General features: G+C 44.5%; 1 protein-coding gene across 6 annotated transcripts in view; it reads left to right on the forward strand.

The window, feature by feature from the left end:
• The window catches only part of RHOT1 (ras homolog family member T1), a gene marked incomplete at both ends in the record, with an annotated part of 78,016 nt that extends 71,353 nt beyond the window's left edge, over positions 1-6,663 (forward strand). For 4 of the 6 annotated variants that reach the window (XM_080713603.1, XM_080713605.1, XM_080713604.1 and 1 more), the window contains one exon: positions 6,546-6,663. In XM_080713603.1, coding sequence (XP_080569729.1) covers positions 6,546-6,663 — 118 coding nt within the window. Of the gene's footprint in view, positions 1-4,820; positions 4,965-6,545 lie in introns of all 6 variants that reach the window. The other 2 variants (XM_080713601.1, XM_080713602.1) reach the window with 1 other exon arrangement.
• Between the last annotated feature and the right edge of the window lie 20,374 nt (positions 6,664-27,037).

Raw genomic sequence — 27,037 nt, forward strand, 5'->3', positions numbered from 1 at the left:
AAGCATGGGCCACCACACCTGGCTATTCTTTATTTTTGAAACAGGGTCTCACTAAGTTGTGGAGGGCCTCATTAAGTAACTGAGGCTGGCAGCAAACCTTTCATCCTCTTGTCTCAGCCTCCCAAATACTGGAGTTATAGGTGTGTGCCATCACACCTGGCACCTATATATTTATTCATCAAAAAAAAATTTTTTTTTTCAGTATTGGGGACTTTTTGTGGGGGGGTGGGCTGCTGGGGATGGAACCCAGGGGCTTTTCTACCTCCGGGCTAAACTCTCAGACCTATTTTATACTTTATTTGGAAACAGGGTCTCACTATGTTGCTGAGAGCCTCACTAAGTAGCTGAGGTTGGCTGCGAACCTGTGCGATTGTCCTGTCTCAGTCTCCCAAGCACTGGGATTACAAGCGTGCGCCACCATGCCTGGCCTGACATCTGGAACTTTCTGAGTTCTTCTTTTCCTTTGAATTCTAATTTTTGTAGACTTTAAGGTCTTTGCAATATTGTTTGTTTCCTTGTTTTTGGTAATACTAGGGATGGAACCAAGGAGCCTTCTACCTCCGGGTTGTACCCTCAGTCCTATTTTATTTTTTATTTGGGAATAGGTTCTCAATAAGTTGCTGAGGCTGACTTCAAACCTATGATCCTCCTGTCTCGGCCTCTGAAGTACTGGGATTACATGTGTCAACACACCTGGATTTGCAGTATCATTTCTATACCCTTGATATAAGTTTTATGACAAGCCGGGCCAGATGTAGTGGCACACACTTTTAATCCCAATATTCGGGAGGCCGAGGCAGGAAGATCTGGGTTCGTGGCCAGCCTCAGCTACTTAGGCCCTCTGCAACTTAGTGAGACCCTGTTTCAAAATAAAGAATAAAAAATAAGACTAGGGGTATAGCTCAGAGGTAGATTGCCCCTGAGCTCCATCTCCAGTACCACCAAAAAAAAAAAAAAAAAAAAAAAGTCTAAAAGGGAGCCAGGCTTGGTGGTGCATGCTTGTAATCCCAGCATTTGGGAGGCTGAGACAATAAAATCTGGGTTTGCAGACAGCCTCAGCTACTTAGGGCCTTTGCAAAACAGTGAGACCCTGTTTCAAAATAAAAAATAAAAAATAAGGCTGGAAGTATAGCTCAGAGGTAGAATGCCCCTGGTTTTCACCCCCAGTTCCACAAAAAAAAATAAAAAATAAAGTAAAAAAAAGAAAGAATTAAAAATAGAGCTGGGAGTATAGCTCAGAGGTACAATGCTCCCTGGCTTCTATACCCAGTAACACATAAACACACACAGTATAAAAGGAAGAACTTGAAATTTTAAGTACATTAGGTGATGGAACTCTGGTTTCTCCCCCCTTTCTACTTCGGTTTTTTGTACTACCTATGTAGTCAAAAAGAAGTAAATTTTAGCCAGGCATGGTGGCGCACGCTTGTAATCCCAGCATTCGGGAGGCTAAGACCGGAGGATTGCGGTTCGCAGACAGCCTCAGCTACTTAGTGAGGCCCTTTGCAACTCAGTGAGACCCTGTTTCAAAATAAAGAATAAAAAATAGGGCAGGGGGTGTAGCTTGGGGTGTAGCTTGGAGTACAAATGCCCCTGGGTTTCATTCTCAAATCCGCAAAAAAAAAAAAAGAAGAAGGAGAAGGAGAAGGAGGAGAAGGAGAAGGAGGAGGAGGAGGAGGAGGAGGAAGAGGAGGAAGAGGAAGAAGTAGTAGTAGTAGTATGAGACCAGAGGTTTGCAGTTAACAGCCAGCCTCAGCTACTTAGTGAGGCCCTTTGCAACTCAGCCAAACCCTCTTTCAAAATAAAGAATAAAAAATAGGGCAAGGGGTGTAGCTCAGAGGTCAGATGCCCCTGGGTTCCATCCCCAGACCCGAAAAAAAAAAATTAAAAAGGAAGAAATATTAAGCAAATAAGATACTATGATTTATTCTAAGATGGTATTTGATGTTTGTCATTTTGAAAAAATGGTGTTTTTGAATTGAGAGAATTATTTCTGCTTGAGTTTGGGGATGAGCTAGAGTGCAGTTTTATGAAACTGTTACTCTATGAGAAGCATAAGTCAGTTTTTGATACTTAGGATCATACTCTTCTATATTCAGATGGCATCAGTTAGCTAAGCAGTGTTGACAGGTGTGTCAGCCATTACAAATGCTTTTTCTTTTTTATAAGTAGAGCCTGGTAGTACAGCTTTTAAATGCTGTGGTGAAGGCATAAAATAGTTCTTTAAATAGCTTTTCATAGCCAGGCATGATGGCACAAGCTTGTAATCCCCGCGCTTGGGAGGCTGAGACAGGAGGACCGCACAGGATCAAAGCCAGCCTCAGCTACTTAGTGAGGCTCTCAGCAACTTAATGAGACCCTGTTTCCAAATAAAGTATAAGTTGGGCATGATGGCGCACACTTGTAATCCCAGCATTCAGGAGGCTGAGACTGGAGGATTGCAGTTCACGGACAGCCTCAGCTACTTAGTGAGGCCCTCTGCAACTCAATGAGACCTGGTTTCAAAATAAAGAATTTAAAAAATAGGGCAGGGGGCTTAGCTCGGAGATCAAATGCCCCTGGGTTCCATCTCCAAACCCTACCCCCCCCCAAAAAAAAAAAGTATAAAATAGGTCTGGGAATGTAGCCCAGAGTTAGAAAGCCCCTGGGTTCCACCCCCAGTACCACACACACAAAAATAAATAAATAAATGATAAATAAATAAATAAATAAATAACTTTTCTTAGCCAGGCATAGTGGCACACACTTATAATCCCAGCATTTGTGAGGCTGAGACAAATGGATCGTGATTCATGGCCAACCTCAGCTATTTAGTGAGGTCCTTTGCAAATCAATGAGAGCCTGTTTCAAAATAAAGAATAAAAAATAGGGCTGGGGGTGTAGCTTGGAGGTAGAATGCCCCTGGGTTCCATCCCCAGTACTGCAAAAAATAAAATAAATGTATCTTAAACAATTTTTATAATTTTTGTAAGCAGTACTGGGGATGGAACCCAGGGGCATTCTACCTCCGAGCTATACCCCCTAGCCCCATTTTTAATTTTTTTTATTTTTTTGGGTATTACTGGGGTGGAGCCCAGGGCCTTTTCTACCTCTGGGCTATACTCCAAGACCTATTTTATACTTTATTTGGAAACAGGAACGCACTAAGTTGCTGAGAGCCTCACTAAGTAGCTGAGGCTGGCCGCAAATCTGGATCCTCCTGTCTCAGCCTCCCAAGCGCTGGGATTACAAGTGTGCGCCACCACGCCTGGCTTATTCTTTTTTTTTTTTTTTTTTTTTGAAATAGGGTCTCACTGAGTTGCAAAGGGCCTCAGTAAGTAGCTGATGCTGTCTGCAAACTGTGATCCTCTGGTCTCACCCTCCCAAATGCTGGGATTACAAGCATGCACCACCACGCCTGGCTTGATTTCTATAATATTGATGAAGCCAATAAAATATTTTTGAGTTAATAGTTGCCTTACGTTTTAAATTGGCTGTACCTTGAATACCTATCCTCACTGTTTCCTATGTAAAAATACTTATCTCTGCCTATTGAAGGCTATATTGTACTTTAAGAAAAGTAATAATTACTATCTTGAATTGCAAAAGAAAACTAAGCAATAAAGTTAGTCAGAATGTATTATTTCATGGATGGTAATACTTTCTTAAAAATACAGGAAATGAAGCCATCCGTTGTGGTGCAGACTTAAGCCTAGTACTTGGGAGGCTGAAACAGGAGGATCCAGATTTGCGGCCAGCCTCAGCTACTTAGTGAGGCCCTCTGCAAATAGTGAGACCCTGTTTCAAAATAAAGAATACAAATTCAGGCCGGTCATGTAGCTTGGAGGTAAAATGCCCCTGTGTTCAATCCCCAATACCCCCCCACACACACACACACACATACAACAAAGGGAGTTAGGTGAAACAGATATCCCTATTTGAAGAGTATTTACAAGAAATCATTTTGACTGCTTACAATATGATTGCAGCTAGCTTTAATACTAATCCCTTTCTTCCCCTAAATTAAAGAATAAATATGAAAATTGAAAACACAAAGTTCCATCAGTGGAAATAAGTACTTGCAGACCAAACGTGAAGCAAAAGCTATAATGTACTTTTAGCCTGCTTCTCACTTTAAATTCTACGCATCAGCCGGGTGTAGTGGTGCATGCCTGTGATCCCAGTAACCGGAGACTGAGATAGGAGGATTGCAAGTTCAAGACCCTTCTCAGTAATTTGGCGAGACCTTCAGCAACTTAGAACCTGTTTCAAAATAAAAAGGGCTGGACTATATCCTGGAGGTGTAGAATGCCTCTGGGTCTAATCCCCTGTACCACAAAAGGAGGAAAAAATTCTGCACGTACCTATTTGAGATGTAAAGATTGTCATTCTCATATTCCTTAGCACTCTATGCGTTTGGGATGTTGGAGTCAATTTTTTCATAGATGTGCTTCTGTAGTTTTGGATAGTCTGAAAGTAAAAGCATGTTTGAATAATTAGTTATCATATGTTGTCAGGTACTGTTTATGGTGTTGGCTTCAAGGACTTCTCTTAGTGTTGCAGATATATCAAGACCTCTGAGGGATATTTAGAAAATACACGTAACGGCTTTAGGTTTCCCTGTCTGGTATGTGAATATTTAAAAGAGTACATAGATTTTTTTATTTGAAGTTTGGCAATTTGCTACAGAATATATTTATTTATTTTAAATATAGAAAGCATGAGATGGATCACATAAGGTGGCAACTTAACGTGTGTGGGATGGTTGATTGAGAGCTGTTATTTGAGTCCACTTCTTTCGTGAGTTCTCTTGTGAACTGCAAACTGCATGTGTGTAAAAGGTTAAGAGCCCGGGTAGCTGAGTGGGGCGCCATGCTGCTAGCAGACGACGAAGGCAGTATTACGCACCAGGTGCACGCCGTCAGCTCAGTAGAAGATTCCATCTTCATGGAGTCATCTCATGGTCCACTTTTTCTTGAAGCCAGGTAACATTTCCCACAGCCAATGAGTTGGCCTTGTTGGAGTTTTTCCAGCTAGAACACCAAAACCTAAATATTCTCTTCCCTAACTTTCTTTTTTAAATAAAGCATTGCCTGTTGAAAGAACTAACTTGCAAGGTAGAATGAACTTGTGTTACCACTTTGCTTTGTAAAAACATAATTCTGCGAGGAGTGAGTTTTTAATAGGACCTGGTAAGGGTGAGGTGTGGCAGTGCTGTGTGTCTCTTGGCTGCGCTGATCAGCACGGAGCACTGGCTTGTACTGTAGACTTTGTTTTCTGTGGACGTACAGACTGCATTTTGAGATAACTAATCTGATTGTCCTGTGGCTTTACTGAGGCACAGTAGTTTTGTGCTGCTTGAATTCCTGGCTTTTAACTCTTTTGCCTATGTCAGCATCTTGGTCTTTTAATGATGTCTGACTTTTCCTTCTATCTGTTTGCCTTGTAAAATGAACTAGACAGTTTCTCCCAGCCCTTAATTCTGGAAGTGTTTTTGACATCACCTCAGTTGTGTTCACTTAACTAAGACTTCAGAGGCAGTTGAATGAAACGTTTCAACCTTTGCTTTAAGGCTTTATCCTCTTCATGGTAAGCTGTCATACTTGAGACTCTTGAGGGTGCTTAGCAGCGTTATTAACTGAGCATGCCCACAAACTCAGTCTGTGGTACGGGCTGCCCCTGTTCTTGTCATGCATTATATGGCTTCTTTTATGTCATTACCTTTCAACCCATCATGTTCCATTGTGTTCTTTATTTGGTATCACCACTGCCTGTCTGACTAACACCAGGGTTTTTGGTTTGTTTGGGTTCCCCCCCCTTTAATTAGCAGTAACCAGATTAATACATAAATCTTCCCCATCCCAATTGGGATTTCTTTTTAGGGGGGTAAGTTTTTTATGGGGCATAATATTTCCAAAGTTGACTTTAAGCATTGCTTTAAAAAAAAGTATTGTCACTTGTCACTTAACTGCTTACAATATAGTTTTGGATTTCTAGGGACAGAAGATTGCACCTTATTTACATTCCATGAATATGACCCTCAAAATTCTGAGAATTCGGCCTTAATTCTCATTTTGAAGGACCATGGTGGTATTAAAAAGCGGTAGGTTAGTCGGGTGTGGAAACGCACACTTGTAATCCTAGTACTTGGGAGGCTGGCTGAGACAGGAGATTGCAGGTTCGAAGACAGCCTCTGCAACTTAGCAAGACCCTGTTTCAAAATAAAATGTTTGAAAATAGGGCTGTGGGTGTAGCTCAGAGGTAGAATGCCCCTGGGTTCGATCCCCAGCACCATAAAACAAAAATAAAAAACAACAAATTTAGATGTCTTGTCAACTCCCAAGTAGTGACTAATTGCGAAGACATTTGTCTTCCCTAATGTCTCTGTCCATCGTTTTGGTGAGATGATGGTTATCTAAGCCATGTGAACATAGCTGCGTTGATAACTGTATGCATTTAGCCTGACAAGTGTGCTAATACTTCCCTAAAAGTAGATTGCTATATGACGGGTATAAGATTGTCCTACTAATCATAATCTAAACATTAATTATATTTTCTGACTGCAGGCATGTGACGCAAGCTGACCTCAAGAGCTCCACGTTTTGGCTTCGAGCAAGTTTTGGTGCTACTGTTTTTGCAGTTTTGGGGTTTGCTATGTACAAAGCATTATTGAAACAGCGATGATCTAAAGGAATACTGGCCCTACCAAAAAACAGATACTTTTGTGTACATTCTGAATGCTTTAAATTCTGCTAGAAATATTGAGATATTTATACCTGCAGAGTTACCTTATTAATATTTGTAATTCATGCATAAGAGTATTTTAATGATAGTAATAACTGCAGTATTGGCTAGCCTATGGAAAGAACACAGCTTAATAGCCAAACTGGCTACATTTCAGAGGCCAAAAGGGAATATTTTGTAAATAATGTACATATTCAGGCAAGATATGGTCTCCCAAACTGAGTCTAGAAATGCCGTTTCTCCACGTATCGTCAGTGCTCAGTCTGCTCACTCTCTAGATTTAAATCAGCCCAGAGATTGTATTTACTCATGGATCGCTTATTTATTTCATTTGCTCAGAATGATCCTGTGGGTTCTGAGTACACGGGGCACAGTTTGCCATTTCTCTCCGTCAGCTTGCCAGCTCCATTTTCTTTTGGTCGCTTACCGTAGGCCAACCTCCGAGCCGCCGTGCAGGTTAGAAGCGGGGCTGGCTGAGTGTGCGCTCCCGGAGGGGGAGCGAGGCGAAAGCGCCCGCACGGGCGGCATCCGCGTGATTATGCCGCTTCCTTTATCAGTATGTGAAATTTTATAGCCCTTTCAATCAAATGGGAAAAACAATTTGTATATTATCAATGTTTTTAGTTTAAATAAACAAGTTACCCTGACTACTGTTGAGTTTCTTCCCAGAGTAAATCAGTCCACAATGGCCGCGTCTGTTAGAGTACATCACGGTAGCTGCATGTGTCATGAAGTGTCCTATATCTGGCCAGTTTAACCTAGAGGCAGCACTTTTTTTTATGGTAAAATAAATCTAATGAATATAAACTCTCACGATAAACCTATTTTTTTCATCATTGACCTTTTCAAGTATTTAAATAAATAACTGCTGTGTACTGTGATCTTGAGTTTTTTGTCTTACAAAGTAAATATTTCTGTACAGATGTGAATCAGGTTCTCTGGTTTCTGTCTCTCTTAGTTGGAAAATTATTTTTTTGTAAAAAGAGAATAGTCATTAGGAAAGAAGTCAAGCATGCTTTATAATTGCAAGAGGAAATCTATTCTTAGAAAAGGCCAGCTATCTCCCCTGCGTGCACCCAGCCAGTGTAGTCTCTGCAGGGATCACAGGCTCATTCTCCCCTTTGCTGGTCTGAGGGACATTTTCTCACAAGGTCACACTTCTTGAGCAGACCTTACTAACGATGAGCCTTTGAGTAGAGCGTGCCACGTCTCCTTGTACACACACATCCAATTTCACTCTAAACGTGAGGAAGAGGAACCATAGCAAAACTCCCATGACTCCGCATTTTTATTATTTTCTGAGAATTCTCCACGTACCACATAAATCTGTCAGGTACACAGCTTTCAGCGACAGTTCATTTTCTCCTTCCAAGTTTTTTGGTGGTTTTAGCCAAAATAATATTTTAAATGAATTGTTGATTGTTATATATGTGAGAAACAGGCAAGAAGGTAGTTTGCCAAGAGGTGAAAAATGGTGAATTTATTTATGTAGATTTTCTCTCTCAGTCTTCTCATCTGAAGCCAAGTGTCTTTGGTTTACAAGAAGGTGATGTGGCAGCCGCCCCTTGGCGGCCCCTCGCTCGGCTGGCTGTCTTCCTCTCCCGTGAGTCCAGGCGGGCGGGCGCGCTTACTGCTGCCTCCACGAGGGGCATTTTTCTTTACTTCATGGGCACTTTGGGGACTAGCTAATATGGGGAAATATAGCAATAGACTTCTGCTGGCCTTAGCAATTTGTTCAGAGAATGCAGACTTGTAAGAGTGCTATAGAAAAATGAAGCCGGGCGTGGTGGCGCACACTTGTAATCCCAGCATTTGAGAGGCTGAGACCGGAGGATTGCGGTTTCGCAGACAGCCTCAGCTACTTAGTGAGGCCTTTTGCAACTCAGTGAGACCCTGTTTCAAAATAAGAAAAAAAATAGAGCTGGGTGTGTATATTGGAGATAGAACGCCCCTGGGTTCCATCCCCAGTAGGCAAGAAGGAAGGGAGGGAGGGAGGGAAAAATGAGGAAAGTAGGAAATTAAGCATCAAAAGGAAATCTCTCACTTGATATCAATTCCATTATCTTTTAAATGGGCTTTTGTGTGTGTGTGTGTGTGTGTGTGTGTGTGTGGTTCTGGAGATAGAACCCAGGGGCGTTCTACCTCTGAGCTACATCCCCACCCCACCCCACCCTTTTTTTTTTTTTTTTTTTTTTTTTTGGTGGGTCTGGGGATGGAACCCAGGGGCATTTGACCTCCAAGCCACACCCCTGGCCTCTTTTGTATTCTTTATTTTGAAACCGGGTCTCACTGAGTTGCAGAGGGCCTAAGTAGCTGAGGCTATCCACGAACTGCATCCTCTGGTCTCAGCCTCCCAAGTCCTGGGATTACAAGTGTGCGCCACCACGCCCAGTGGTGGACAATTTTGAGGCTGTTGGCTATGATACTTTAATGGGTAACAAGGCAGCTGTATAGAGAAACATCACTTTGAAGGCTGATAGCCCCATGGCATGATGTAGTAACTTAGCCTTGCTTTTTGCCATTCATGCCTTTCTCTTTCACATTGAGCAAAAAAGCATTTGGCTGAATGTGAGTGCGCTCTGATGTGAGGCCCTGGAGAGCACATAACTATAAGAGAATTGTCCTGCTCAGTGGTGCACACCTATCATCCCAGCACTCAGGAGGCTGAGGCAGGAGGATCACAAGTTCAAGGCTACCCTGAGCATCCTAGGAAGGCCCTGTCTCCAAAAAAAAAAAAAAAAAAGAGGAAAGAGAAGAAGACATAGGAGGACTGTGGATATTTATGGACATCTGCACATCACCTGTCAGGAGAATACACCAAAGAAATTACACTGACAAACTAGTCTTGAATAAGGTGAGAATTCTTCTAACCTGAGGGAAGGCAGCTGAGTAATTGTGGCAGGGAAGGTAGTCAGTTAAGTGCTCTAACTCCGTGGTAGAACAGAAATCTTAAATAGCCTTCGGAATGCAACTGGACTTTGCCTTGATGTCCCTTTTATCTGAATTGTTACTAGTATAAGTCAATATAAAGGCGTCTTTAAAATATATAGGTGTGAGTTGGGAATGGTGGCACACACTTATAATCCCAATACTTGGGAGGCTGAGACAGGAGAATCACAGGTGTTAGGCCAGCCTCAGCTACTTAGACCCTCCACAACTTAGTGAGACCCTGTTTCAAAATAAAAATAATAAAAAATCAGGCTGGGGGTATAGCTCAGAAGTAGAATGCCCCTGGGTTCCATCCCCAGTACCACACACACACACATTATATATATTTATACAGCTGTGTCACACATGGTGAACAAACCTGTAATCCCAGCAGCATTTGGAAGGCTGAGACAAAAGGATCACAGGTTTGAGACCAGCCACAGCAACTTAGTGAGGCTGTCAACAACTTAGACTCTGTTTCCAAATAAAAAATGAAATGGGTCTGGGATTTAGCCCAGATGTAGAATACCAATGAGTTCAATCCCCAGCACCACAAAAATAAATATATGAATAAAAATAAAATATACAGTTGTTCATCTGAATCCTTGGAGGTTCAGTTCCAAGACCTGGCACAAACACAGAAATTCTTGGATGCTCAAATTCTTCATAAGAAATGCCATAATATTTGCATATAATCTATGCATCTTCTCCTAGATGCATTAATTCATCTCTCTTACTTATACTGAATACAGTGCATATGCTATGTAAAAGGTTGTTGTTTGAATTTTTCAAAGAAAAATGATGAGGAAAAGTCTGTACTTTCAGCCACAAGTGGTGGTGCACACCTGTAATCCCAGTACTTGGGAGGCCAAGAGAGTAGGATTGCAGGTTCAAAGCCAGCAATTTGGCAAGGCTCTCAGCAACCTAGTGGAACCCTGTTCTCAAATGAGTAGTAAAACCAAGCTGGAGGTTGTACCCTTCTACCTCTGGCCTACACTCCCGGACCTATTTTTATACTTTTTTAATTTGGAAACAGGGTCTCTTAAGCCAGCACAGCTGGCTTCGAGCCTGCACAATCCTCCTGTCTCCACCTCCCAAGCACAGGGATTACAAGCATGCACCACCACGCCCGGCTCATACTTTAATTTTTATTTATTTTTTTATTTTTTGGTGGTACTGGGGGTGGAACCCAGAGGCTTTCTACCTCCGGGCCAGACTCCCAGACCTTTTTTTTTTTTTTTTTTGGAAACAGGGTCTCACTAAGTTGCTGAGAGCCTCACTAAATAGCTGAGGCTGGCTTCGAACCTGCACGATCCTCCTGTCTCCACCTCCCAAGCGCAGGGATTACAAGCGTGCGCCACCATGCCCGGCTCAGGCTCATACTTTAATTTTTAACAGTCTGTGTTCTTGGGAAGCTGATTTGGAGCTAGATACTTTTTTAAAAACTCTATACATCTAGATGCTAAATTTAATTTTCACAGCATGAGAATGCTCTGCACAGGAAGCTCACCTTTCAAATGCCTTGATCCCATAGTCACAGTCCAATAACCCACTTTTTAAAACCCCTAAGGTGGCCAGCAGTCCTTTTTAACTCTGTCAGAAGTCCCTGGCAGCGAGGGCAAATGTCTATTAACCTGTTTGGCCTCCGCTCTGCAGAAGTCTCTGGCTTGTGAGTAGCACAGTGGCATGTTGCAGACTTCTCTAGTGCATCCCAGTTTCAGAAACTGGTCCCCTGCTCCTGTGACACATCAGCCGTATCACAGCACTTGTCCCAGTTATTTTTGGTGTGAAAAGTGTGAACACATTACTAGAAGGTGAGATTTTGATATCATCAGGAAACACTACCTAACTTCACAGCACCATTCTGGTTCCTAGCTGTATTTTCTAGTGGTAGTATTTCACTGAGTAGATTCCATCATTTCCTTTGGCATAGACAGCTAAAGAGGCCCAATAGTGAAATTGAGAAATCATTATTCTTTCTGGGTCTGAAAGCTGTGTGCACACAAGGAAATATTGCCAGATTTTCTGGCTTTTTTTTTTTTTTTTTTTCAGTACTGGGATGGAACCCAGGGGCTTTCTACTCCCAGGCTACACTCTCAGACCTGTTTTATATTTTATTTGGAAACAGGGTCTCACTAAGTTGCTGAGAGCCTCATTAAGTAGCTGAGGCTGGCTTTGAACCTGTGTGATCCTCCTGTCTCAGCCTCCCAAGCACAGGGATTACAAGCATATGCCACCACGCCCAGCTTGCCAGATCTTTGTGCACTCAAAAATCCAAACCCCGGCCGGGCATGGTGTCACACACTTGTAATCCCAGCATTTGGGAGGCTGAGACAGGAAGAACATGTTTCAAGGACAACCTCAGCTACTTAGTGAGGCCCTCTGCAACTCAGTGAGACCCAGTTTCAAAATAAAGAATAAAAAATAGGGCAGGGGGTGTAGCTCGGAGGTCTAATGCCCCTGGGTTCCATCCCCAGACCTGCAAAAAAAAAAAAAAAATCCAAATCTTAAGTAGAGCAACTCCATGAGACCCTGTCTCAAAAAAAGAAAAAGTTGGCCTGCTGTGAGGCAAGGCCAGTGCTGGGGCCTCTGAGGCCGGGATCGGAGCCTGCCGAGAGGTGAAGCCAGTGCCAGGGCCAGGAAGCCGGGATCAGAGCCTGCCTTGAGGCAGGGTCGGTGCTGGGGCCTCCGAGGCTGGGATCAGAGCCTGCCGAGGGGTGAGGCCGGTGCTGGGGCCTCTGAGGCCAGGATCAGAGCCTGCCATGCAGCGAGGCTGGTGCTGGGGTCAGCAAGGCCGGGATTGGTGCCTGCCATGCGGTGAGGCCGTAGCTGCAGCCAGTGAGGCTAGGATAGGAGTTTGCCTTGAGGCAAGACCGGTGCTGGGGCCAACAAGGCCGGGATCAGAGTGCCGGGTGGCCAGGCCGGTGCCGGGGCCTTCAAGAGTGGGATTGGAACTTGCAATGCGGCATACACAGAGAAATATCACAGAAAATAAAAAAATCAGATGCTTTCCCTAATATGCAAAAACTATGAAGAAATGGGTAATAGGAGAAAATCTAGTTGAAGAAAGGGCCCTATGGAGGAGCAATTAAGGTGACCAATCAGAGGGGATGGGATTGGGGATGATGGAGTCATTTTAAAACACATGATGTACGTAAACAAATATATCAAAGTTAATCACTAAATCAAGCATGGGATTGAGAGAGGGAAAGGGAATGGGATGGGGATTGGATAAAGGCTAATTGAATGATGTGTGCTTGGATATCCTCACAAGTCTTGTATTTCATTGTGATGTTTGACTACAATGCACCAATAAAAATATATTTAAAAAAGAAAAAGAAAAGGCCAAGTGTATGCCTGTAATCCCAGTACTTGGGAGACTGAGACAGGAGGATCGCAGATTCAAGACCAGCCTCAGAAACTTAGCAAGTCCCTCAGCAACCTAGTAAGACCCTATCTTAAAATAAAAAGTAAGCCAGGTGTGGTGGTGCACACTTGTAATCCCAGCATTCGGGAGAGTGACCGGAGGATTATGGTTGGTGGACAGCCTCAGCTACTTAGCAAGGCCCTTCACAACTCTGTGACACCCTGTTTCAAAAATGATGGACTAAAAAATAGGCTGGGGGTGTAGCTCAGAGGTAGAATGCCCCTGGCCCCTATCTCCAGTATTGCAAATAATAATAATAGTAATAGTAAATTAATTAATTTAAAAAATAAAAAGTAGCCAGGTGTGGTGGCGCATGCTTGTAATCCCAGCGCTTGGGAGGCTGAGACAGGAGGATTGCGCAGGTTCGAAGTCAGCCTCAGCTATTTAGTGAGGCTCTCAGCAACTTAGTGAGACCCTGTTTCCAAATAAAATATAAAAAATATAAATAAATAAATAAAATAATAAAAATAAAAAGTAAAAGCCAGGCATGGTTGCACACACTTGTAATTCCAGTACTTGGGAGGCTGAGGCGAGGATCTCGGGTTCTAGGCCACCCTCAGCTACTTGGTGAGGCCCTCCACAACTTAGTGAAACCCTGTTTCAAAATAAAGAATAAAAATACGGGCTGGGTGGTGTAGCTTGTAGGTAGACTGCTCCTGGGTTCAATCCTCAGTACCACACACACACACACACACACACACACACACACACAAAAGCAGGCATGTTGGCTCACACCTGTAATTCCAGTACTTCTGAGGCTGGGCCAAGAGAATGGCAGGTTCAAAAACAGTCTCAGGCCGGGCGTGGTGGCGCACACTTGTAATCCCCGCACTTGGGAGGCTGAGACAGGAGGATTGCACGGGTTCAAAGCCAGCCTCAGCTACTGAATGAGGCTCTCAGCAACTTAGTGAGACCCTGTCTCCAAATAAAATATAAAAAAATAGGTCTGGGAGTATAGCCTGGAGGTAAAAAGCCTCTGGATTCCATCCCCAGTACCACCAAAAAAAAAAAAAAAAAAAAAAACAGTCTCAGTAACTTAGCAAGGTCCTCAACAACTGTTTCAAAATATAATAGGGCTAGCTGGTTGCGGTGGCGCAAGCTTGTAATTCCAGCATTTGGGAGGCTGAGACAGGAGGGTCATGGTTCGCGAACAGTCTCAGCTACTTAGTGGGGCCCTTTGCAACTCAGTAAGACTGTTTCAAAATAAAAAGAATAGAAAATTGGGCTGGGCATGTAGCTCAGAGGTAGAATGCCCCCGGGTTCTATCCCTGGTATCGCAAAAATAAATAAATAAATTCATTAATTAATTAAATAGGGCTGAGAGTATAGTGGTAGAACACCCTTGGGTTCAGTCCCCAGTACTACACAGAGATAACATACATACATACTTCCGTATTTACATACATACATACAAGGGCTGGGGTTGTAGCTTGGATATAGAATGCCCCTGGGTTAAATCTACAGTACAAAAAGAAAATCACCTTATTATCTTGGGATTTGAGGAGATACAATTACTAGGAAGTGTTTAAAAACACCGTAGCCAGCCGGGCGTGGTGGCGCACACTTGTAATCCCAGCATTCTCGAGGCTGAGACCAGAGGGTCATGGTTCGCAGACAGCCTCAGCTACTTAGTGAGGCCCTCCGCAACTTAATGAGACCCTGTTAAAAAATAAAAAATAAATAGGGAAGGGGGTGTAGCTCGGACGTAGAATGCCCCTGGCTTTCATCCCCAGACCCGCAAAAAATAAATAAATGAATAAATATAAAAATACTGCAGTCATGTTTGTTTTTATGGAAACTGAGATTAGGTATGGAGGAGGTGGGTGATTTTTTTCCCCACTTTTTCCAATTGAATTATTCACAACGTGGTATTCTGACCAAGCTGGAAGGGCAGTTTGACACTCAGAAGGTAAAGAATTTGAATTCCACTTGTTTGGAGCTATCCTTTGGCCACTTACCTATGTTTTCAGTGTGTTCAACAGTGTAATTACACAGAGTTAAAAAAAAATCCCATCAGAATATTTAATTTGAGCTAGGCATAGTGGCTCAAATTCTACCTCTGAGCTACACCCCAGCCCTAATTTCTTATTCTTTATTTTGAAACAGGGTCTCACTGAATTGCAATAGGCCTCACTAAGTAGTAGCTGAGGTTGTCCTCAAACCTCGATCCTCCAGTCTCTGCCTCCTGAATGTTGGGATTAAAGCGTGCCCAACCACACCTAGCTTCTTCTCTATTTTAAAATCAAAATAAACATAACATGTATTGCTCCATCTCCATGCTTTATTTATTTATTTATTTATTTTCAGTGGTACTGGGGATGGACCCCTTTTACCTCCAGGCTACACTCCCAGACCTATTTTATATTTTTATTTGTAAACAGGGTCTCTTAAGCCAGCACGGCTGGCTTCAATCCTCCTGTCTCCACCTCCCAAGCGCGGGGATGACAAGCGTATGCCACCATGCCCAGCTTTTTATGTATTTTAAAATCAAAATAGACATAACATGTATTGCTCCAACTCCATGTTTTATTTATTTATTTATTTATTTATTTATTTATTTATTTACTTTTTGTAGTGTACACTGAGCACAGAAAGTGGACGCGATCAACCCAGAGCCCAGTCTGCACCTGAGCTGGGGCCGGCGCAGTGCCTGACTCACCGCGGAGTCGGCCTGTACCCGCTGCCTTTCTGTCTCTCACACATTTGCAGTCTATTCGTTTAGAAAGCCAGGCTGAAGGAAAAGAAAGAAAAACTCCACTGAAGAGTTTTGACATTTTTATGAGTAAAGAGTTAAAATTGGCAAAGCAAATATTCTGGAAGCCTTTCAGTTTCTCTGAGAGATTGTGCTTCGTCTGTGGCAGCTGTCACCAGGTAATTGATGGTGTTTGTTGAAAGGGTGGGGTGTGGGTGCAGGGCTCAAGTTTATTTCAGGTACAGATAACTGGGGAAAATAGGGACAGAACTATTGAAATGTACTCCTTAGAGCCCCTAATGGTGGCGCACGCTTGTAATCCCAGTACTTGGGAGGCTGGGACAGAAGGATCGCGGTTCACAGTCAGCTTCAGCTACTTAGTGAGGCCCTTTGCAACTCAGTGAGACCCTGTTTCAAAATAAACAATAAAAAATAGGGCTGGGGGTATAACTCAGAGGTAGAATGCCCCTGGGTTCCATCCCTAGTACCGCAAAAATAAAATAAAATAAGATAGCGGGGCGTGGTGGCGCACGCTTGTAATCCCCGTGCTTGGGAGGCGGAGACAGGAGGATCCCGCAGGTTTGAAGCCAGCCGCGCGCGCTGGCTTAAGAGACCCTGTTTCCAAATAAAAAAGTATAAAAAATAGGTTTGGGAGTGTAGCCCGGAGGTAGAAGGGCTTCCAGGAACCCCAGTACCACCAAAATAAATAAATAAATAAATAATAAAATAAAGCTTTGTCACAGTTGGGCGTGGTGGCGCACACTTGTAATCCCAGTACTTGAGAGGCTGGAGGATCTCAGGTTCATGGCCAGCCTCAGCTACTTACTGAGGCCCTCCACAATTTAGTGAGACCCTGTTTCAAAATAAAGAATAACATATAGGGCTGGGAGTGTCATTTAGAGATAGAATGCCCCTTGGTTTTATTTCCCAGTTCCGAAAAAATTTAAATAAATAATAATGTTAAAAGGACTGGAAATGTATCCTAAAGGTAGAATGCCCCTGGGTTCAATCCTCAGCTCCACCAAAAAGAAAAAGAAAAGGTTGCCATTTCCCCTGTCCGTGAGGAGCTAAACTTGGGGAAGCCTGCCCAGGCTCCATCCTGCCCAGCCAGGCCCTACTGGCACCGAACGGAGTGCAGGTCTTTGCATTTGCCTGCCACACACCTTAAAACGCCTAGGGCGCTTTCTCAGTGTGCTTATGTCTAACTTACTTTTCTTGATTTATGCCACCTGTACTTGAGGAGCAGCCCCTGAGTCACTGAGCCCTTGTGGAAACACTGCCCAGGAGCCTGGGAACTAAATGACCTCCCCGCGAGGCTGGGAAAGCATCAGGCTGTAGGCGGGGACAGAAGGGACCCGAGTCTGAAGTCCAGCTTTGCAGGGTCCTGCGTAAAAGGCTTGACCTTTCTCTGCACAATGAAGATTAGAAAGTCAGGCGTGGTGGCTCACGCTTGTAATCCCAGCATTTGGGAGGCTGAGATGGGAGAATCGCAGTGCACAGCCAGCCTCAGCTACTTAGTGAGGCCCTCCGCAACTTAGCGAGGCCCTGTTTGAAAATAAAGAATAAGGCCGGGCGTGGTGGCGCATCCCTGTAATCCCCGGGCTTGGGAGGCGGAGACAGGAGGATCGCTCAGATTCGAAGCTAGCTGTGCTGGCTTAAGAGACCCTGTTTCAAAAATATAAAAAATAGGTCTGGGAGTGTAGCCCGGAGGTAGAAGGGCTTCCAGGAACCCCAGTACCACAAAAAAAAAAAAAAAAAGAAAGAAAGAAAGAAAATAAAAAATAAAATATAAGGCTGTGGGTGGGTGTAGCTCGAAGGTAAAATGCTCTTGGATTCCATCCCCAGTACTACAAAAAAAAAAAAAAAAAAAGATTATTTTTATGCACATTCTCTGAGGTCCACTCACCTTTTCCTTCCCCAAGAGACGAGGAGAGCTGAGCAGCCCACCCAGCCCATGGAGCAGAACGGAACCACGGCATCTGGGCAAGATGCATGGAGCTGAGGAATTTTTTGTTCTTTTGAATGTTGGAGCTGTCTTCGTCATATGAACAGCTATGACAACATAGCAAAATATCAAGCCAGGCATGGTGGCACATGGTTGTAATCCCAGTACTTGGAAGACTGAGAGGGGAGAATTGCAGGTTCCAGACTTGCCTGAACAATGTAGCAAGACAGCAATGCAGTGAGACCCTGTTTCAAAACAAAAGAGTTAAAATGGCTGGGTGTGGTGGTGCACCCCTGTAATTCCAGTACTTGGGAGGCTGAGACAGGAGGATTGCAGATTCAAGACCACCCTTGGTGATTTAGTGAGACTCTCATCAACCTAAAAGATCCTGTTTCAAAACATCAAAAAAATTAACAAGGGCTGGGGGTAGATAGGCATGGTCGCCCATGCTTGTAAACCCAGTACTTGGGAGGCTGAGACAGAAGGATCACAGGTTCGAGGCCAGCCTCAGCTGCTTAGTGAGGCCCTCCACAACCTAGTGAGACCCTGTTTCAAAATAAAAGAGAGCTGGGTGTGGTGGCACATGCTTGTAATCCCAGCATTTGGGAGGTAGAGACAAGAGAATTCACGGCCAGCCTCAGCTGCTTAGGCCCTTTGCAACTCAGTGAGATCCTATTTCAAAAATAAAGAATAAAAAATAGGGCAGGGGGTGTAGCTCGGAGGTAGAATACCCTTGGATTCCATCCCCAATACCTAAAAATAATAATAATAATAATAATAATAATAATAATAAGTAAAAAATAAATACACGAAGAGCCGGGCATGGTGGTGCATGCTTGTAATCCCAGCATTTGGGAGTCTGAGATGGGAGGATCGCTGTTTGCGGACAGCCTCAGCTATTTAGTGAGCCCCCTTGCAACTCAGTGAGACCCTGTTTCAAAATAAAGAATAAAAAATAGGGCAGGGGGTGTAGCTCAGAGGTCAAATGCCCCTAGGTTCCATTCTCAGATCCGCAAAAAATAAAATAAAAAGAGAGCCGCGTGTGGTGGTGCACACTTGTAATCCCAGCATTTGGGAGGCTGAAACAGGAGGATCACGGTTCACGGATAGCCTCAGCTACTGAGTGAGGCCCTTTGCAACTCAGTGAGACCCTATTTCAAAATAGAAGAATAAAAAATAGGGCTGAGGTGTAGCTCGGACATAGAATGCACCTGGGTTCCATCCCCAGTACCAAAAAAATAAAATAATAAAAATTAGGAGCCGGGTGTGGTGATGCATGTTTGCAATCCCAGCATTTGGGAGGCTGAGAAAGAAGGAAATTCTTTTTTTTTTATTTTTTATTGGTGCATTATATTCATACATCATATTGGGGTAAAGAACTTGTGTGGACATACATGTACACATCACCCAGTTAGCCCCTACTTAATTCCCACCCCATTCCCTCCCCATCCCTCCTTCCCTTGCTCGGCTTAGTGGTTGACTTCGATATGTTTAAGTACTTTGTGTGTGAAAGAAGGAAATTCTAACGTTTTTTGTTTTGTTTTGTTTTGTTTTGTTTTGTTTTGTTTTGCGGTACTTGGAATGAAAGCCAGGGGCATTCTACCTCTGAGCTACAACCCCAACCCTATTTTATTTATTTATTTTTATTTTTTGCAGTACTGAGGATGGAACCCAGGGGCATTCTACCTCTAAGCCACACTTCCTGTCCTATTTTTATTCTTTATTTTGAAACAGGGTCTCACTGAGCTGCAAAGGGCCTCACTAAGTAGCTGAGGCTGTCCCCGAACCGCAATCATCCTGTCTCAGCCTCCCAAATGCTGGGATTACAAGGATGTGCCACACGCCCGGCTTCTAACAGTTCATAAACTCAGAGGCTTATGAACAGAAATTTCTCTCTCACAGTTCAGGAGTCGGGGACGTGTACGAGTGGGGTGCTGACAGACCTGTGGGCGCCAGTCCCCTGGCTCAGAGGTAAGGCTGTCTCACTGTGTTCTCACATGGTGGGAGTGATGCAGAACTCCCTTGAGCCTGTTTTCAAGAAGGACATGAAGCCGGGCGTGGTGGCGCACATTTGTCATCCCCGCGCTTGGGAGGCGGAGACAGGAGGATCGCGCAGGTTCGAAGCCAGCCGCGCTGGCTTAAGAGACCCTGTTTCCAAATAAAAAGTATAAAAAATAGGTCTGGGAGTGTAACCCGGAGGTAAAAAGGCTTCCAGGAACCGCAGTACCACCAAAAAAAAAAAAAAAAAAAGTACTCATCTCATAATAAAAAATTAGCTGGAGTTGGGCATGGTGACACAGGCCTGTAATCCCAGAACCTGGGAGGCTAAGACAAGAAGTCACAAGTTTCAGGCCAGTCTTTTTTTTTTTTTATTGGTGCATTGTATTCATACATCATATTGGGGTAAAAAACTTGTGTGGACATACATGTACACATCACCCATTTAGCCCCTACCCAATTCCCACCCCATTCCCTCCCCGTCCCTCCCTCCCTTGCTCGGCTTAGTGGTTGACTTCAATATGTTTTAGTACATTGTGTGCTTTAGAGAATTTCCTTCTTCCCCCCTCCCATCCCCTCATTTAGCTTGTCTTGTTTGCTCCTCTATAGGATTTCCTTTTTCATCTAGAGTTCTTCCTATGACCCATTTCTCTTTAGCTTTCACATATTAGGGAAAGCATCTGATTTCTTATTTTTTGTGACTGACTAATCTCACTTAGCATAATGTCCTCCAGTTCCATCCATTTCCCTGAAAATGATGTAATTGAGTTTTTTTTAATGGCTGAATAGAGGCCAGTCTTTTTTTTAAATTTATTTTTATTGGTCCATTGTAATCATACATCACATTAGAATATAAGACTTGAGAGGATATACAAGCACACATCATCCAATTAGCCCTCATCCAGCCCCCATCCCATTCCCTCCCCCTCCCTCGATCCCATGCTTGTTTGGTGATTAACTTTGATACATGTGTTTATTTACCTCCTGCTTTTTAAAGAGGCTCCATCCTCCCCTATTCCATACCCTCTGATTGGTCACCTTAATTGCTTCACTATAGGGCCCTTTCTATAGCTCGACCACTTCCTGTTGCCCGTTTCCTCCTAGTTATTGCTGATTAGGGGAAGCATCTGGTTTTAATTTTCTGCGATATTTCTCTGTGCATGCCGCGTTGCAAATACCAATCCCACTCCTGATGGCCCATTTGTGGCCTGGCTACCCGGTGGACTGATCAGACCTCGCTGGCTCAACCACCAGCCTTGCCTCATGGGAGGCCCCGGTTCTGGCCTCGCTGGCCCCGACACTGGCCTAACCCCTCAGCTGGCTCCTATCCCAACCTTGGAGGCCCCAGCACTGGCCTTGCCTCATGGCAGGCTCCGATGTTAGCCAATGGCCATGGCATCGGCCTAACCCCTCGGCAGGCTCTGATCCAGGCCTCAGAGGCCTCAGTAGCGGTCTTGCCTCACGGAAGGCTCCAATGCCGGCCAGTGGCCCTGGCACCGCCCTAACCCCTCAGCAGGCTCTGATCCTGGCCTCAGAGGCCCCAGCATCGGCCTTTCTTGCGGCAGGCTCCGATCCCGGCCTCACTGGCCCCAGCACCGGCCTAACCCCTCAGCAGGCTCCGATCCTGGCCTCGGAGGCCTCAATAACGGCCTTGCCTCACAGAAGGCTCCGATGCCGGCTGCTGGCCCCAGCACTGGCCTAACCCCTCGGTAGGCTCCTATCCCGGCCTCAGAGGCCCCAGCACCGGCCATGCCTCATGGCAGGCTCCGATCCCGGCCTCGTTGGCACCGGCACCAGAGGCCAGTCTTAATAACCTAGTGAGACCCTGTCTTAAAATAAAAAATAGCCAGGCGTGGTGGCGCACACTTGTAATCCCAGCATTTGGGAGTCTGAGAAGGAAGGATCGCACAGGTTCGAAGCCAGCCTCAGCTACTTAGAGAGGCTCTCAGCAACTTAGTGAGACCCTGTTTCCAAATAAAGTATAAAATAGGTCTGGGAGTCTGGGCGTGGTGGTGCATGTTTGTAATCCCAGCATTCGGGAGGCTGAGACCGGAGGAATGTGGTTCGTGGACAGCCTCAGCTACTTAGTGAGGCCCTCCGCAACTCAGTGAGACCCTGTTTCAAAATAAAGAATAAAAAATTGGGCAGGGGGTGTAGCTTGGAGGTCATGCCGGGCGTGGTGGCACACGTTTGTAATCCCAGCTCTTGGGAGGCTGAGACAGGAGGATCACATGGGTTTGAAGCCAGCCTCAGCTACTTCGTGAGGCTCTCGGCAACTCAGTGAGACCCTGTTTCCAAATAAAATATAAAATAGGTCTGGGAATATAGCCCAGAGGTAGAAAGCCCCTGGGTTCCACCCCCAGTACCACCAAAAAAAAAAAAAAAAAAAAAAAAAAAAAAGAATTTTTTCTGCTAAGGTCTTTGTTTGTTTTGTTTTTGCAGTACTAGGGATTGAACCAGGGGATTCTACCACCAAGCTATACCTCCAGCCCTGTCTTTTTTCTTTGCAGTACTGGGAATTTAACCCAGGAGTGCTTTAACAATGAGCTACACCCTAAATCCTGTTTTACTTTTAATCTTGAGGCAGAGTCTTGCTATCTTGCCCAAGCTGGGCTTGAACTTGTGATCCTCCTATCTCAGCCTCCCAAGTATTAAGATTATAGGCATGCACCACCATACCTGCCTCCTTCTACTTTTTATTTTTCTTGCAGTACTAGGAATTGAACCCAGGAGCATTCTACCTTCGAGCTACATCCCCAGCCTTATTTATTTATTTATTTATTTATTTATTTATTTATTTATTTTGCAGTACTCCAGGGGCATTCTATCTCTGAGTTCCACTTTTGGCCCCCCTTTTTTTTGTGGGTCTGGGGATGGAACCCAAGGGCATTCTACCTCCGAGATACACCCCCTGCCCTATTTTTTATTCTTTATTTTGAAACAGGGTCTCACTAAATTACAGAGGGCCTCACTACATACCTGAGGCTGTCTGCAAACTGGGATCCTCCGGTCTCAGCCTCCCAAATGCTGAATTACAACCGTGCGCCCCCAAGCCTAGCTCTGATTTTATTTCTTATTTAGAAACAGGATCTCACTAGGTTGCTGAGTGCCTTGCTAAATTGCCGAGGTTAGCTCAGAACCTGTGATCTCAGCCTCCCAAGTACTGGGATTACAAGCACGTACCACTATGGCCAGCTCGTGAGACCTTGTTTCAAAACAAAAAATAAAAAGAGATAAGGTTGGAACTCAGAGGTAGAATGCTGCTAGGTTCAATCCCCAGTTCTACAGAATAATAATAATAATAAAATAAAACTCCCAACGCTACTTGGAGGTGTTCAACTTGCACCCAGAACAGTTCGTGCATTCAGGGCGGCACGCTGGGGCTGAAGGAGTCCCAGGGCCTGTGTTCCCCAGACTTCTGAGGCTGAAGATTAGTGATCACCTCACTGAAAGAATTTCCTTCAGTTTGGTATGTAAAACTTGAGACACATGACTTCTGTAAAGATCTGTCAAAGTAGTAGCTGAATTTGAAAAGCACTTGTGTGCTCATGCTCTTGGAAGAGAATAGGCGTCTATCTCTTCCAGCATGGACACTACACTCACCTGCTACAGGTAAGCGGCAACGGAAACCCGTACAGGCCCTCACTCTGCCGTGTGGATGCACATCGTCTCACCTTGCCATCGTGGGTTCTGCCACAGTTTAGGATTCACATTTTGGGAATGAGAGGTAGTGTGTGTCCAAAATAACCTTCCATAGCCGGGTGTGGTGGCGCACGCTTGTAATCCCAGTATTTGGGAGGCTGATACAGGAGGATCGCACAGGTTCAAATCCAGCCTCAGGTACTTAGTGAAGCTCTTAGCAACTTAGTGAGACTGTTTCCAAATAAAATATAAAATAGGTCTGGGAGTATAGCCCAGAGGTAGAAAGCTACTGTTTTCATGCCTAGTACCACTAAATAAATAAATAAATAAATAACCTTCCATGACCAAATGAAGAAACCTTGATTGGCTAGCAGTCAGTGGTAAAGAATTAAGAAGCAGCTGGGTATGGTGGCACACGCTTGTAATCCAGCATTTGGGAGGCTGAGACAGGAGGATCCGGGTTTGTGGACAGCCTCAGCTACTTAGTGAGGCCCTTTGCAACTCAGTGAGACCCTGTTTCAAAATAAAGAATAAGCTGGGCGTGGTGGCACACGCTTGTAATCCCCACGCTTGGGAGGCAGAGACAGGAGGATCACGCAGGTTCGAAGCCAGTCACGCTGGCTTAAGAGACCCTGTTTCCAAATAAAAAGTATAAAATAGGTCTGGGAGTGTAGCCCGGAGGTAAAAGGGCTTCCAGGAACTCCAGTACCACCAATAAATAAATAAATAAATAAATAAATAAATAAATAAATAAATAAATAAATAAATAAATATAAAAAATAGGTCAAGAGGTGTAGCTCAGAGGTCAAATGCCCTTGGGTTCCATCCCCAGCCCTGCAAGAAGAAGAAGAGGAAGAGGAAGAGGAAGAGGAAGAAGAAGAAGAAGAAGAAGAAGAAGAAGAAGAAGAAGTCGTCAGAAAAAGGCGTGATCCCACATGCCTTTTTCTCAGCAAATGGGAGGCTGAGATAGGAGGATCTGGGTTCACGGCCAGCCTCAGCTACTTAGTGAGGCCCTCTGCAACTTAATGAGACTCTGTTTCAAAACAAAGAATAAAAATTAGGGCAGGGGGTATAGCTCAGAGGTAGAATGCCCTTGGGTCAATCCTCAGTATTGCAAAAAAAAAGAAAAAATAAGAAAGAAAGGAAGAAAGAATAAAAACAAAATAAAGAACAAAAATAGGGCTAGGGGAGTTGGTAGGAGGTAGGACCCCCCTGAGTTCCACCCCCAGTATCGAAAAAAAAAAAAAAAAAAGCAAGAGCCAGGCATGGTGACACACGCCTGTAATACCAGAATTTGAGAGGCTGAGACAGGAGGATCACAGGTTTGAGACCAGCTTCAACAACTTAGTGACACTCTGTTTCAAAAGGAAAAATAAAATAGGGCTGAGGATATAGCTTGGAGGTACTGGGTTCAACTCAGTAAAATAATAATAATAATAATAATAATAATAATAATAATAATAATGATGATGATGATGATGAAAAGATGCCTGTCACTTGAAGAGAGTCTTCCCTATGTGGCCAGGATCATGGGGCTCCATCTCAAAGCCAGGGGACAGGGAAGTCCACCGTGGAACCTTGCCTTGGGTATCTCCTCTCTGGTTCCTCTGGGCCAACAGAGCCCCCTGGCTTTAGAGCTCTGTTGTAGTTCCTCTGCCCAGCCAATATTTATGCTAGATCAGTTTGTTTGGTTTTGTTTTTGTTTTTGTTTTTGGTACTGGGGGTGGAACCCAGGGGCATTCTACCTCTGAACCACAGCCCCTAGCCCTTTTTTTGATTCTTTATTTTGAAACAGGGTCTCACTGAGTTGCAAAGGGTCTCACTAAGTAGCTGAGGCTGTCCTTTAACCACGATCCTCCCATCGCAGCTTCCCTAACGCTGGGATTACAAGTGGGTGCCACCGCGACTGGCTTGCTAGATCAGTTTTTAAACTGGTTCCTCAAGCCGGGCATGGTGGCGCACGCTTGTAATCCCCGCGCTTGGGAGGCAGAGACAGGAGGATCGCGCAGGTTCGAAGACCCTGTTTCAGAAATATAAAATAGGTCTGGGAGTGTAGCCCGGAGGTAGAAGGGCTTCCAGGAACCCCAGTACCACCAAAGAGAGAGAGAGAGAGAGAGAGAGAGAGAGAGAGAGAGAGAGAGAGAGAGAGAGGGAGGGAGGGAGAGATCCAGGCATGGTGGCGCACGCTTGTAATCCCCATGCTTGGGAGGCGGAGACAGGAGGATCGCGCAGGTTCGAAGCCAGCCGCTCGCGCTGGCTTAGGACACCCTGTTTCCAAAAATGAAAATGTAAAAATAGGTCTGGGAGTGTAGCCCGGAGGAAGAAGGGCTTCCAGGAACCCCAGTACCACCAAAAAAAATAAATAAATAAAATAAATAAATAAACTGGTTCCTCTTGGTGGAGCATAAGTGTTTGCACAGACAACATGGCGTTCAGGAATGTGTGACAGCCAGGACCAACTATGTGGGCTGCTTCGTTAGGCATTTGTTCAGAGAAGGAAGGCCCTCCTGAGTCTCCTGACCCTGCACCCCAGCAGGGCCTCTGCTCCTTAAGCTGCACTTCCATAGGATCTATAGATCTGCTGCCCCCAAGGAACTGCTTAAAGGCTGCTTACCTTCTTGATTTCAAGAACAACAGAAAAAAAAACAAATCCCAGATTCCGAATTCTGACATTCCAAGCAAGCCTAGGCCAGGGGCAAGGCCTTCGGTAGGTGAACAGTCTCACCTTAGGCCAGTTTGCTGTGTGCAAGGCTCTCGCGGGGTAGGGTCCATTTCTACTTTGTGTGACATGTAAGAGGTGCTCACAATAAGGAAGAATCCACTGGCATATCAACCCACTCAACAATACAAGTCTTACATTTCCAGGTTGCAGGATTGGATTTCCATTTATTTTGTAGATAGAATGGCTCCATTAGGGTTTCCCAGCTTTAAATATAGAAACAAGCTGGGCATAGTGGCACAGTCTATAATCCCAGTACTTGGGAGGCTGAGACAGGAGGATCACAGGTTTGAGGACAGCCTCAGCAACTTAGACCCTTTTTCAAAACTAAAAAATAAAATATGCCGGGCGTGGTGGCGCATGCTTGTAATCCCCGCGCTTGGGAGGCGGAGACAGGAGGATCACGCAGGTTGGAAGCCAGCCGCGTGCGTTGTCTTTGGAGACCCTGTTTCCAAATAAAAATGTAAAAAAATAGGTCTGGGAGTGTAGCCCGGAGGTAGAAGGGCTTCCAGGAACCCCAGTACCACCAAAAATAAATAAATAAATAAATAAATAAATAAAATAAAATATGAGCCGGGTGTGATGCTTGTAATCCCAATATTTGGGAGGCTAAAATGGGAGGATCACAGGTTCATGGCCAGCCTCAGCTACTTAGACCCTGTTTCAAACTAAACAATATAAAATAGGGCTGGGTGTGTAGCTCAGAGGGAGAAGGCCCCTGGGTTCAATCCCCAGTACCACAAACAAAAAAGAAAGAAAGAAAAACAAACTAAAATATGACTGGGAGTGTAACACAGAGGTAGAATGCCCCTGGGTTCAATCGCCGGCACCACAATAAGAAAAAAGAATAGAAAAGAAAAGAACAGCAAAAAGAAAATGAATCCCTCTGAAAGAGGGCATGGAATTTAGAAGATGAGGATAAAATTCCTATCACTGAAGATGGAGTTTTTTGGCTCAAAAATG

Source organism: Muscardinus avellanarius, assembly GCF_963383645.1.
Source record: "Muscardinus avellanarius genome assembly, chromosome: 16".
NCBI classification, from domain to species: domain Eukaryota; kingdom Metazoa; phylum Chordata; class Mammalia; order Rodentia; family Gliridae; genus Muscardinus; species Muscardinus avellanarius.